This window comes from Acanthisitta chloris, unplaced genomic scaffold (assembly GCF_000695815.1).
Source record: "Acanthisitta chloris isolate BGI_N310 unplaced genomic scaffold, ASM69581v1 scaffold5773, whole genome shotgun sequence".
Classification (NCBI taxonomy): Eukaryota; Metazoa; Chordata; class Aves; order Passeriformes; family Acanthisittidae; genus Acanthisitta; species Acanthisitta chloris.
In genome coordinates this window covers 36518-51231 of record NW_008666462.1, presented here as the reverse complement: position 1 = coordinate 51231, position 14714 = coordinate 36518, and the positions used below count along the sequence as shown (strand labels likewise).

General features: G+C 40.7%; 1 protein-coding gene across 1 annotated transcript; it reads left to right on the top strand.

Annotated features, from left to right (window-relative positions):
- Window positions 1-153: 153 nt before the first annotated feature.
- Window positions 154-14398, top strand: DDX24 (DEAD (Asp-Glu-Ala-Asp) box helicase 24; the record flags this gene model as incomplete). The annotated part of the gene is made up of 8 exons (XM_009072119.1): window positions 154-895; window positions 3851-4213; window positions 5846-5999; window positions 6389-6904; window positions 8955-9030; window positions 9592-9780; window positions 12304-12433; window positions 14175-14398. Coding segments are annotated over 8 exons (2394 nt in total), but the record flags the coding sequence as incomplete, so codon positions are not given.
- Window positions 14399-14714: the final 316 nt, after the last annotated feature.

The window sequence follows — 14714 nt, the reverse complement described above, 5'->3', positions numbered from 1 at the left end:
CCAACCTGGTTGATTCTGTGATTATATTTTTAATATTTTTAAAATATAATAATTTTATCACACATTCTTGTTTGTTTGAATCTCATCAACACCATCTTCATTCCTTGGATCTGAAGCCCTTCTTCCCCCCTTCATCCCCTGTTTCTTTTTTAGGTCAAAATGAAGGCCAGAAAAAGAGGAACATTTAAATCTTCCTTTAGATCTTCCTTTAAATTGAAACGAAGAGGCATTGAAGTAGTAGGAAAATGGAAAACTGTGGAGATCGATCCCAATCTGTTTGCTGATGAGGAGTTTCGGGATATAGTGTGCTTGGAGGAACTCACAGAGTACAAGCTAGTAAGTTCTTCCAAAGTGGGGAAAGTGAACGAGAAGAGGAGGAAGGCTGAAAGTGCTTCTGAAGAAGGCAGTGAGGAGAGGGAAGAACCTGTTGTCCCTCGCAAAAAGAAAAAGAAAACCAAAGATTTGAGAAGCCAGACAGATCAAGGCAATACTTCTAGTGCAGCAGAAAATGATGTGCTGGTCGATGAAGAGGCAGAATGTCATGAAATAATCAAAGAAGCAAATAGTGAGGACCATAGACATGTGACTGAGAGCACATCCAGCAGAAAAGATGCTCCAAAGAAAAAGAAGGTAACTAAAAATAAGGCTTCTCAAGCGCAGGAAGCTCTTCCATCACTAGGCACTTCTAAAAAAGGCAAAAACTGGACAACGGAAGTTTTATCTGCCTCAGCTGATCAAAAAGCTGATGTGTCTGCATGGAAAGACCTGTTTGTACCTGAACCAGTGCTGCAGGCCTTGAGCTACCTGGGGTTTAGTGCTCCAACTCCTATTCAAGCCTTAGCCTTGCCATCTGCCATCCGGGATAATATGGATGTTCTTGGTGCTGCAGAAACAGGTACAACAAGTCTGTTAAACTGACTGCGTGTGCTGGGAGTGTTCCATCTCTCTTCTTTAAATGCAGCCCCTGGTTACAAGTTTTTAGATGTAGCAGAAGCAGCATTTGTATGTAAGAGGAGAGATTCTGTCTTCCCCATATCCAACATACTGGTAAAGTTTTATAGCTTGTTAACTTACAAGCACAACAGTGTGCAAAGCTCTGAAGTCTCAGTGAGTTTTTTGACAGAAGTCTTTTCCTGTTGTATCTCAAATTGTTCTCTGTTTTGGGAACTGTTAGCTGATAGTCTGCAAAAAGCAGGATTCATGAACCAGACAGTCATTTTTCCAGCAGCAAAACTTGAGCCCCTGACAAGGCAAAGCACAGAACTAGGTTTCTCTGGAGTTGATTCAGTGCTGGCATGGAGCTGGAAATAAACACTGGGCACAGTGTTAAGTGTGAATGTGGCCCAGGCCATTTTCTTTGGGAAACAGGCTCACCCTGTGCTCTGTCACTGGGCTTGGCCTGAACATTGTCACCAGCCCTTCTCACTGCTTGTGCTTCAAGTGAGTATTACATTGGTAATTTGAGAGGTACTGTCTGCCCTTCATCTTGTGGTCAGCTCATGCCTTTGTTGTTGAGCATTGCTAGCCTTCATGAAGTTTGTTATAGCTCCTTTTTTACTTCATGGTGTGAAGTCTCAGAGCGTTATGTTCCCTCTAACTTTTTTTGCTGCTCATACCTTTGAAGTTTTGTCTTTGGCACTGCAACATCTTTTTTCCTCTAAAGAACCTAAAGATGGGAGGCACAATTGAAAGCTGCCTAAGTTTAAAGGCTTCTTTTGCACTCTTTTCATCTGTTCAGTTGCCTTATCTCACTGCTTGTCTGTAAAGTCATTTGCTGCTCAATAGCAAGGAGGTATAGTAACTAATAAGATATGCAGTCATTTGCATTTTTATTTTAATTAGAAGCTAGGTTGGTGCTATTAGCTTTAATAAGATTAGAAAGCCCTGCAGGGAGTGCTTTTGAAAATGGAACTGAAAATCTAAATGGTGTTTTTGAGCTGCAAAAATGGTGCTACTTTGGCTCCAGCTGCAGAATGGAAAGCATGGTTGGTGGCAGACTGTGTTGTTGCTTTACAATTCTGCATAACCCTGAGGTAGCAGCAGTGTGTTTTGCTTATTCTATCATGAGAGAAATCCAGGTTTTCTTCAGAGAGCCTGGTGGGTCCTTGGTGTTCCTGTAGAAACTTGAGAGATGTGGACAATTGTCTGTTAGGAGATGCTGCAGCTGGGAGAAGTTGAAACTCCCCAGTTCTTTTTCCTACACGCTACAGCTTCCCTTGGCATTGGGCCTGAGGGAGCAATGTGATAAGTAAAAGAACTATTTATCTTCCCTTTTTGGTAGCAACATAGGAGAGAATGGCAAGATTTTGATATGGCAGTAGATCCATGTGAAGATCAGATGCAGGGAATGCCAAAGCTTGTTGGCTTTGCAGTGGATCTAAACCCTTTCTGTTCATTACTACATAGAACTGGTGAAGGTTTTGGATAAGGAACCAAATTTTATCTCTAAAATAATGCAATCTAAACCCAGTTAAATAACATGAATTGGCTTGAGCTGTGGTACCAAAATACTCTTTTCTTCTGGTTTTGCAGGCCTGTGTATGGTCTGTGTGGTATAAAGGTAACATGTCCTGTGAGGTGATAGTTTAATTTGTGGGTGAATCTAGTGCCTGCAGAATAGTCCTGATTATCACACCCTTAACCTATCTGGGTGCAGTACTGATATTTGCATCAGACAAATTACATTACATGTGATTCAAGATCAGCACTGTTCTTCACCTTACAAACAGATCTTCTGTTAGGACAGAATTTTATCTTATAAGTGCTCTGCAGATACAGACTATAAACATTTTGTGCTTCAAGTGCAGACAGAAGTCACAAGAGACCTCCCAGTCATGCAGAAAGGTGTGACAGTGGATACAAGGAGACAGCAGCAGTAATGATCTAGATAATGACACTGGGCTGTGCTGTTTATTAACTACTATTAAAGGTCTCCCCCAGATAGGCAAAACTGTGTGTTGCTGAATTTGGTGAACTTTTATGGCTTTGTAATATGGACAGATGATGCCCAAGGAATTGAGATGAGATTTCCAGAGGATTGCTTCCCAGCAGTGTCCTATTACAGGAATGGTGTGATAGTGTCTTGTACTCAGGTTGCTGCTTGTGTGATCAATGAACTGATACACTGGAGAACTTTAAGTGGGGTGGGTGTGCTACCAGGCTTTTCCTAACATCTTTATTAGTGACAGTTCAGAAGGGAATGTGTGGCAGGGAAGTAACTTGAAGTTTGGTACAATGAACCTCTGAAATTAAAGTCAGAGGAGTATTTTTGACAAACACGTTCTATCCACAGTGGATTATCTGTGTTAGATTTGTGTGTTCTGATTATAGAAATGTGACCCGGTGCTAGATCAGCAGACTAGACAGTGGAGTATTTCAAAATACACTTAGTAAGTTGTAAATACAGGGCCATATATGGAAGCAAATCCTTCAAGAACATTCTAATTTGTCCTTGGCCTCATTTGCTATTCCTTTATTTGGAGAATGTTGATCAGAACTTCCAATTAGGGCATGATATTCTCCTTATGGGCATGGCATTCTTAAAAAATATCTTGACTGCAACTACAGCTTAAAAAAACACTTTCAGAACAAAGAAATCTGCCTGACCTGCTACAGATTGGAAAAATACCTGTTCCCCAGGAAGTATGCTAGTGGTGACCTCGAGGAGGTGTATAAAGGGAACAGGAGAAAAGATGTTATTGCTGCAGGTTTCTGGTCTTCCAAAGACCATGAGTTTGCATCTGTTACAATGGTATGTTTTAAGAACAGTGTGTGATTGGCTGTTGCTTTTCTCATCTTTTCAAATAAATGACTTGTTGGTCCGTGTTATTATTCTTGTTTGTCATTTTAGGAAGCGGCAAAACGCTTGCATTTGCAATTCCAATGATTCACTCTGTGCTGCAGTGGCAAAAATCAAATAGCTCAACAGCCAGAAACGACAGTGTTTCTAAAGAGTCCCATCAGCATCGTGATGAAACAAGATGGGAAAATGAAGATGAGGCAGAAAAACTAACCCATCAGCAGGTTGGAGATAGCGGAGATGAAGATGATGCATCTTTCACAACAGGCTGTGTGAAGGTGCTGGAAAATTCTGAATTTGATTCTGGTGACAAGACACATAAAAAGAGACCTCTTTTAGGACTGGTCCTCACTCCTACAAGAGAGTTAGCTGTCCAAGTAAAGCACCACATTGATGCAGCTGCAAAGTTTACAGGTATGTAGATTGCACAGGCCATGTCCCAGGTTACATTTGGTTTGGATCTTGGCATTGGTGTTGAGCCAGTATGTGTGCCATGCTTTCTTCCACACTGTAGAATTGGAGTGGCTTTTGAAGGGTTAGAGTTTATAGTCACTGGTGCGTGAGAAATGCATTGAGATTCTTGAGTGAGATGCTGTGGAAGTAAACAGTTAATGTGGGATAATTTGCTTTAAAATGTGTCTTCATTCAAACAGCTACTGACTCATGCACTCATAGCACAGAACCAGTAGTAGATACCTGGCCACAGCTAGCTTTCTTCTGGATTTGGATAATGTGGGCTATATGTCAAAAATAATTTCATTATAGATACATTTGTATACATATATATAATAATTTTATGATTTGACAGGTATATCTATCTTTGTATATTACATATATATATATATAATTTTGATCTAGTTATTAAAAAAGATTTAGGGACATCAATTTTTAAGGTAGATGGCATTGCTGGATTGTCTGACTTGCCTCCTGCAGCAGTCAAGCCACAGGATATTGCTGGGTAACATACCTGACGGAAGCAATTCCATCCTGTTCCTCTCTCTTCCAAACCAGAAGTCAGTACAACTGTTAATGAGTGAGGATGTGAAACTGTTCAGGATGGAGAGAATTGGGAAACAATTCTCCAATGCCAGTAACTATTTATTTATTGAAGAGGATATGTAGTGCAATGCACTGCTTTCAGTCTTCCTTTGGTGTCTCTACGTCCTGCTGTGCTCATCAGTCTGCAGCTGATTACAAGGCTAATTTAAACTGCCAACCTGAAATAATCAATTTATGTCAGTACAGTTCTGATAGGAGCAGTGCCATTTATACAAAATAAAGTCTGCTGCCCAAGTGATGTATAGTTGCTGCAGCAGGAGAGAAAATGTTTTGATATGGGCTTTCTTTATTGCCTCAAACTCATTTTGAACAAAAATGCATGGTGTTCCATAAGTAGTAGGAAAGAGAAATCAGTGGTAGCTTGGGTACTGGAAGGGCACAGTATCACTGAGTTTGTCACGGGCCAGTGTATTCTTCAAGGAAGTAAGGTGGAGTAAACCATATGTGGAGTTTTCTTCCAAAGCTAAACTCGTTTTAAGACCTCAGCAAATTACTTAAGCTAACTTTAGGTCTGCACTACTGTGCAAGATTCATTACTTGGGCAGGAGCATTCTTGGTAAGATTATTCCATAGCAAACAAGCAGTTATTTAGCAAGACAAGCATTTCTCAGCCTTATTCTTGAAGAGATCTGCTGGTTATTCATAACAGGAGCATACTTATACATGCAGATATAATTGACAAAACTTGAGATTCTGGAGTATGGGTAAACAAAGCTAATGGCTATGGAAGACAGATGGGATTCTTCCTGCTGGTGGAAAACAGGTGCACTGAAGAAAAGACTACTTTATTTTTGGTGTCTTAATTATAATGAGGATTCTTCTGTAAAATAGAGTGCATTTCTGTGTGTTCAGTGTTTCATAAACCCCTGACCAAAGTGCTTGCTGAAGGTTGTGGTATACACTTTTTAAAACACTTCATTGAGTGGATCCATATAAAATATTCAGTGATAAATTAGTGAGCTAAAACCCATTATTTATGTCTTCTAGGCATTAAGACTGCAATTCTGGTTGGAGGCATGGCTGCACAGAAGCAAGAACGAGTACTGAATCGAAAGCCAGAAATTGTAATTGCAACCCCAGGTCGTCTGTGGGAGTTAGTTAAAGAGAGACACCCACATCTTTCCAATCTTCGTCAGCTCAGGTAAAGGCTCCTTCTGGAATAACTGCTGGATGCTAAATGGGCATCCCTGCATATTGATTATGTTTACTGACTGATTAAATAATTTGGACTACATGAGATCACTTATTTCTTTGTCAGAATGTTTGATCAAAATGCACAGTGCGTATTTTGATGGAGGGAAATGCTGATTAAAGACAAGATGGTAAAAACCTGATTATTCCTTTAGGAACCTAATTGCTCAAAAAGAAATGTGGAAAGCTACTGTAGCTGCCCTGACATACCTGGTGTTCCTTTTGGGTTTATATGCAGAGCATCCCTTTTATGTTTAGCCGGCAGAGTTCTTTTTAAGTGTATCAGGTTTGTATTTATCTGCACAAGTATATTTTTACTGTGTATTTTCTACTTGACAGGTGCCTTGTGATTGATGAAGCAGACCGAATGGTTGAGAAAGGTCACTTCTTAGAGCTGTCTCAGTTGCTGGAAATCTTAAATGATTCACAGTATAACCCTCAACGTCAGACTTTTGTTTTTTCTGCCACTTTGACTTTAGTCCATCAGACTCCCACAAGAGTTTTGCAAAAAAAGAATGCTAAAAAGATGGACAAGAAGACCAAACTGGAATTGTTAATGGAAAAAGTAGGAATAAGGGGCAAACCCAAAGTAATAGACTTAACAAGGAAAGAGGCTACTGTTGAAACTCTGACAGAAACCAGAATCCACTGCAATACAAATGAGAAGGACTATTATCTCTATTACTTTCTTCTGCGGTATCCAGGAAGAACCATGGTCTTTGCAAACAGCATAGACTGTGTAAAACGCCTCAGCTCTCTCCTCACAATCTTAAATTGTGATCCTCTTCCTTTGCACGCCAACATGCACCAAAAGCAGAGGCTGAAGAACCTGGAAAGATTTGCTGAGCGAGAGAGGTGAGTTAATTTTCAACTTCCTAGCAGAAAAGAAAAGAAATCATGTAAAGGGCAGTAAGGAGAAACAGCTCTGTTAGAGCAGGAGCAGGTTGAGAGAGTTAGCTGGGGTTGTGAATCTCCTGTTCATGAGCCCAAATTATTAACAGTTAAGAATGAGGTTTCACAGGATGGTTGAGGTGATGAGTTGGAGCAAGCTCAGTAGAAGGGCCACCAGGATGGTCAAGAAGCACTGGCTCTGCAAGAGGAGAGGCTGAAAGCACTGGGTTTGTATCACCTGGGAAAAATACTTTGTGAGGACCTAATGGCAGCCCTCTGATGTCTGAAAAGATATCCAAGCAGATGGAGCCAGGCTCCTCACAGTGGTGCATGGTATGAGGATGAGGGGTAGTGGGTGCAAGTTAAAAGAGGAGGTTCAGGCTGGATATGAGAAGGGGTTTTATTCTCTCTGAGAACAGTCAGGCATTGGAACAGGCTGCTTGTTCTTGGAGGTTTTTGAGGCTTAGTTGGATAAAGCCCTGAGAAACCTGGTCCAACCTTACAGCTCATTCTGCTTTGAGGAGGAGGTTGGACTAGAAACCTTCTGAGGTGCCTTGGAGCCTGAATTATTCCATGGTCTGGTAGCTTGTTGCTGCTGAAGGATCTGTTGCTTGCGCTGTTTTCAGACATATGCTTCTATAACCATTCTGTGCACCTCTGTGCCATGTGTCTCTCTGCAGCTAATTTGATCCTCTGTAAATCATTGCATCTCACTAAGCCATCAGAAAACTAACCACTTCTTGCTGGGTTAGGGTTTTGTAGGTTTAGTTAGATGATCACCTTCCAGAGAGTGAACATATCCTAGAGCAGTGCAAGAGAAGGGACAGTTGTGCCTTTCAGCAGCAATAGACAGTCTGGTTTACTCAGGCAGACCTGTCCTGCCATTTTAAGGAACACTTTTTTTTCTGCTGGCTTTGGGATGGCCTTTGGGAGGAGGTTGGTGGTCTCTGTGGTTCCATAATGCAGAAGCCTTGCAGCTGAGTCCTGCTGTGAGCTGCTGCATGCTCCCTGACTAACTGCCCAGGAATTTGTACCTTGTTAATAGATTCAGGCAAGGAGAGCAGAAGTCGAATTGCTGTGATGGATCTGCAGTATTCCTTGGCAAATGTAGTATTGATAGCATTGGCCTAGGTCAGATGGGGCATTTTCAGAGACTGCAAATTTTCAAGGCCAGAAAGAAATCTATGAGACCATCTATCACGGCCTTCTGCAGATTGCAAACTGTAGAATTTTCTCTATTTATTTCTGCTTTGAACCTTGTAGCAATAGAATATGCAACCAGATGCCATAAAATCTTAACAAATTTCCGTTACCTAAAAGTAACTCATTTCAGTTGCTGGGAGATTTTTTTTTAAACAAACTGGTTCATATCCTAGAGAGACTTTTGTCTCTGTGGTAGACTGTTTATATAAAGAACAATTTTTTTGAGTCATTCTTCATATCTTGGGGTAAGAAGAAATACTAATTGTCAGAATAGAATCCCCCCTGTATATTTATAGCTTGTAATTTACTGAGAGACCTTACTTGAATGCAAGTTGGTAGATGGTATTTCAGTCCCAAAAAGCTGTTATTTAAATATATAATTTTAATAATGTGATTTTTCTGAACTGGTAAAACCAAAAAGCTGTTATTTAAATATATAATGTTAATAATGTGATTTTTCTTAACTGGTAAAGCCTTTAGTAACATGTCTGTACTGCCAAAACATCAGCTGAGAGAGAAAAAAAACATAGGAAAACAGGGTCTAGCAAGGTAGTGAATTTGTTACTGGAAACAGAATAGACCTGCTGAAGGTAACATGTGCACTTTTTAATTTTGTTTTCAAGGCTGCCTCTGATGTGATATTGGTATCGTTTCTCTAAGGGCAAACAGATTGCATATTGCCAGCAGATGATGTAGTACAAATCTGTTTTTTAAACTGCTGTGCTAGAATTCTAGGTCACTGTATGTTACATTAACCAGCAGATGATTTACTCTTCAATTTCATGTTCATTCAATTTTGTCACTCTCTCAGCTGTGTCCTCCTGACAACAGATGTTGCAGCTCGTGGTCTCGATATTCCCAATGTGCAGCACGTCATCCACTACCAGGTGAAGTATTTTTAATGTTTTTGCTTTTACTGTTTTTTAATGCTTTATAGCATTATCCTGAATGCTATAAAGCTATCATTCTTTGTCCCATGTATAGTCTAGTCCTGAATATAGAGATTTAATAATTTAACTGTCTTTAGTGCTTTATACTTAAGGGTCTCATTGCTGCAGTGACTGACTGCGGTAGGTAGCACTTCATGACTGTGTGATTATATTTCAAAAATGACATAATAGATATGGTCCTCACTTCTGATATCCAAAGGTGTCAAATGACTCAGCCTTATAACTCTTCTCTGGGGACTTACATTTTACTGCTTTGTAAATGAAATGACAGAGGATCAGAAGTTAGGAGAGACTCTCAAAAGATTATGCAAGGAAAAATGCTGGATCAGAGGACAAAAAGTGTATCAAGACATCATCTTTTACACTACTTTAGCTGTGTTACATGCAGTGTCCCATGTGTGTATAAAACCCAAAATTCTTTGGCAACCTCTTGGCCAAAGCATGACAGGCTGCTGCTGCTTTCCATGCCCAACTTCATGGCTTCTCTGAATGTTGCAGGTCCCTCGTACTTCTGAGCTGTATGTGCACAGGAGCGGTCGAACAGCCCGAGCTGCCAGTGAAGGCCTTAGCCTATTGCTCATTGGCCCTGATGACTTGATCAATTTTAGGAAAATTTATAAAACATTGGGGAAGAGTCAAGAGCTGCCATTTTTCCCAGTTGATACCAAGTGCATGACTTCTATCAAGGTAAAGAAACAACAGTCTTTTTGCAGCCTGAGTTGTTGCTTACTTGTATTGCTGACTATATTACTTACATTACTGCTGTTTCACTGCTCATCATGTTCTTTCCAGGTTTCAGATAAAATTTACTCTTCGAGACCTGAATTTGAAAATGAAGTTAATCACACTTTGTATTCTTTTAAACAATATTTATGATTTCTCCTCAGTAACTGTCCCAAGAAAGGTGTTCAAACATAAACATTATTTACATTTTTCATGTGTGTTGTTATGTAGAGCTTCTCCTGACTAGATTTCCAAAGACAGTACAGGGAAGCGAGTATGTTTCATGGCTGGTGTTGTTATGTAGAGCTTCTCCTGACTTGATTTCCAAAGACAGTACAGGGAAGCGGGTATGTTTCATGGCTGGGAGCTGGGATTGCTCTGCTAAGTATGGTGTTTAAAGCCTCTTATGTTAGAAATAGACTAGAGAACAGTAGCAGGTTCAGGAATGCTCAGTACTCTTCACCTGCTTCTTCTCAGCTGAAGTAGTCAGTTGTCTGCTCTTCTTAAAGTTCCCATACTTGAAGCCACAGCTGCCACTGAACCCTGTCAAGCTGGGTATGTTCCCCTTTTCTAGGTTCTTGCCCATTTTAAAAGGAGAAATCAGTCATTCACTAACTCACAGCACAGACAATGGTTAGGATTTACTGAACAGTGTGTTTTAATAAGCATCTAGTCACTGCAGATTTTCTACTTCTTGAATAAGAGGCCATGTCATGTCTCAACATTCTTTTAACAGTTTGGGTGACATCAGCCACGTACAGCTGGGACATATTTAAATACTGGATTTGAAAGGAGTCCAGCTGGACTTGGAATGTCTGAATATTGCACAGTCATTGAGAACAGGGGAAGCTGCAAGCAGTCAGAAAATGCAACAGATACCTTCCTTATGGTATTTTGGTTCAGGCTTATCCAGTTGGCTTGGACTGAGCCCAGAGTCTACCCTGCTGGCAACAGTGGCATCTTCACCTAGGGAGTGATGTCAGCAAGTCTCAAAGCCCAGGCTTGCTGCAAATAGGGTATTGAGTGTGAATCTTTCAGGAGAGGCAGCTTTCTGAAAGAAGCAAAAAATCAAATAAAATGCTTCAACAGCCTCATATCTCTCCTCTTGGTAGTAACAAAGCGAATTTGATTCCCTCATCTCCCCCACTGCCACTAAATGTTTCTGGTTACTGAAAGAAATCTATTGTTTTTAAAGTGTTTCTCCAGAGGTCCCTTCTGTGTTTCTTGCTGGTTACTGAAAGAAATCTATTGTTTTTTAAGTGTTTCTCCAGAGGTTCCTTCTGTGTTTCTTGATGAGTAGTTCTTGGCTCGTATCATGCACTGTCAATTCATGAGCAAATAAATATTGTTTCCACACTTTAATTTTCCTGCCACCATCTCATGGTCTTCTCTCCTATCTGTAGTAGTGCTCCTTTCCCCAGAAGAGGTGTCTTTGTAGTTGCAGGGCTTCACCTACAGTCAGGTGTCACTTAGGCTTTGTCCTGAACTTCATTACAAAGTCATTGTAGCTGGGACTAATAATACTGTTGGTTCTTTCTGTCTGTCCCTTTGGCACACTCCTTCCCTGCCTCTGCATGCCTTTGTTCAAGTTCAGGAAAAGTCTGAAGGCATTTCACACTTGAGAGGAATAGCATTGTTGAGCCAGGGTAGAGGATAGACTAAAAGAGGACTCAAGTGTTACAGAAATTGAAAAAAATTACTTATAATTTCTTGTAATAATCTAAGAAGTGACTGACTTATTATTCCTCTCTCTCTGCATGTTTCTTTTCTTGGCAGTTCTGGCTGGTGCTGTTACTGTGTAGTACTAAGACTATTCAGTTTCCTGCTCAGGGTTTGTTTTGTGCAACTGCAGGCACATTCCAAACAGCAGAACTTGCTGCTGGGTTGATTATTATTTACTGTCAGTGCAGATTTTCTTTCCATAGTGAATTTATTTAAGACAGTTTGACCCAGCTGGAAGGCTGCAGGTCAGGTTCGGTTTGCTGGACATCTTTGTCCTGTACCTAAACAAGATCTATGTGCATTCCTGGAAAAATGGAGTTGTTCCTTCCATATGGCCTGCAGGAGTTTAATTCTTCAGAGTGGGATGAAGGTAGCAGCTGCCCCTTACTGCTGAGACTAGTAACTTTGCAATCCAGCTGTACTATGTAAATACATACCTTGGAAATGTTTGGTAATCTGAATCATGATTTGTCCTTGATGTCTCTCAAGGGTTTTGTCATGATTTGTTTAAAGAATGTTGAGTAGTTAGCATGCAGGTATGTTTAGTAGTTGAGGTGTTTTAGATTCTCTCAGGGATCTGAGGAAGGAAAACACTTCAGCAAGTGATGCCATCTTTAATATGTGGAGCATCTCCTGGAACATGGGTAGGAAACAAAAGTGTCTTTGCACCCCAGTTGCATTGCAATGCATGCTCTCAAACACTGATCCTCTAAAGTGCCCCACATCTAAACCTGATCATAATGTCTAAATGTTCTTTTATTGCAGGAAAGGATGAATTTGGCAAGGCAGATTGAGAAGGCAGAATTTTTCAACAGTCGGGAAAAGCACCACAATTCCTGGCTCCAGCAAGCTGCAGAGGCTCTTGAGATTGATCTTGATGATGGCATGTTGATGGGCAAGTAGAAATGTTTGTTCATGAGTGTACTCAGTTGGTCCCATAGTGCTGTGTGTGGAAGAAGCCTCACCATGGCAGAAAAACTCACCAAAACCTGCAGAACAGAAGGGGAAGGAAAGGAGTGTTGTTAGTATGTGGTGTTACTGGTGTTTTCAGGACGATCATGTAGCAGATTGTGCTGGAGCTGAGGGAGTGAGGTGTGACAGTTCTGGCAAGTCACAGACAAATCTACTTGTTGTGGGACAAGAACTGTTTAGCTTCTGGCAAGCATTTTACAGTAATCTGATCCACCCAGTATGTCCTGCTTGAGTCTGTCTGAATGAAAAAGCTGTTTCCTCATTTCTGCTTAGCTCTCCCACCCCGCTATAGTTAGGCAGCAGGACAGGAGCCTGACAGCTATGTGGGAATACCCAGGAAGTGCTAGGGAGCACCAAATATTATGGGAGCCTTATGTGGGTGGAATTGTGTGGGCTAAATGGCCAATACATATATTCAGGTTGCTGAGGTTTTTGGTGGTCTGTTACAAGCAAATAATTTAGTATATTTTTGAAATTAAATGTTCTTCAGCCTGTGCCTGAGAGAATGTGTAGGGCTGTGCAAGTTCAGGTGCCTCTTAGTTCAATGCCATGAAGTTTTGCAGTGCTTTTAGGTGCACTGTAAAATGCCACATTGTGTTCATATTTTAGGAGTGAAGGTAGGTTTTCCTACCAGTTCTTTGAAGACAGGCTGAAGAGGGGTGCTGCTGGGGTCACTTCAGATTAATCTGTCTCTAACCTGTTAGCTGCTAAATCTGCAGATGCCTGAACTTCGAAGGATGTTCAGATTAATTGCTTTCTTTCCTTTATTCATGGCTGGACTAGCTGGTTCTCAGCCACTTTGCAAGCGAATAGTAGTCGTCTCTGAACTGCTCAGGAGTGCTTTCAGATAATTAGCACTGTGCTGTCGTGTTTTGACATAATCTGAGTATGCTGTGCTTTGAAATGAGTTTCAAAACAGCACATCCAGTCCAAGTAAGTTGTGGCTCTCGGGCGAAACACTTTGTAATTGCCACACAGAAACTTGCAGAATTCATACTTTAAAGTGCACTCAGTCTCTGATTCTTCTGTAGCTTGTTGGAGACCAATTAAAATCTCAGTCATTCCTCCCATAAATGAAGTGCCTCTTACACCGTTGCAAAGGAATTAGTAATGTCCTTTCAATTTACATTACAGCAGCCTTGATTTCATTTTTTTCTCCAGTTCAGGCTTCTGACCCTATTAATTATCTCAAGTCTTTGCTATGCCCTTCTTTATCCTGTGTTATTGTATCTGAGCACCTCATTGCTTTTTATGTATAAGGAGGAAAGGAATTGCTGTATTACAGGTGCTGAAATGAGGCATGCATAAAGTAACAAAATACAGAGAAGCCTCTGCCAGAACTAGAAGCCCTGGGTGAATATCTTATCATCTGAGGCCCCTTTCCTTTGTTCCTGAGTCTGCTCTGGGTTGAGAGCCAACTGAATGATTTAGCAAAATGATACCTGGGCTATGGTTACTCAGTAGACAGGATTCCTCTTGATCCCATTATCTTATGCACAGCCTGGGTGATATGAAAAGTGTCACAGATGACTGGAAGACTGTACAGGAGTTGAGTGACCTTGTTAGAGAGAGAAATCTGGGGCTAGCATCCGTCCCTATCACTACAAAGGCCTGGAATGCAAGTTGTTCTCTGGTAACATTCTGTGTTTGATTTTTGCCTCAAGGTAAAAAAGCTAATGAGCAAGAAGAAAGCCAGAAGCAAAAGATGCTGAAGGGGATGAAAAATCAACTGAAACATATGTTGTCTCAGCCACTGTTTAAAGTCCTTATGAAAACCAAGTACCCAACACAGTCTGGAAAACTGCTCCTGCCTCAGACATCAATGGGCATTTCAGCTCTGAGTACTGTGTCCAAAAAACAAGCCAAGAAGAAGAAGTCAATGAAATAGATAACTGAGCAAGATCACTCAGTGTGGCAAAAGCAAGAACAATCCTCTTCAAGCCTATCAATGCTTGTGAAGGAACTCAGCTAGAAGACAGTATAAGGATGTTGCCTGTGTATTGGCTATGCAAGCACAAAACAAAATGTTGATTTAAAGGACTCAGTTAACATCTGGTTAGTTACTGTTGAATCTTGTCATGTATCTTGATTTTTTTATGTTCTTACTTATTTTTTATTAACTCTCTATATTAATAGAAGTTAATTAGTTTTCAAATAGTTCTGATAATTACTTCATTTTGTGAGGTGGGTAAAAGTTACTGGGT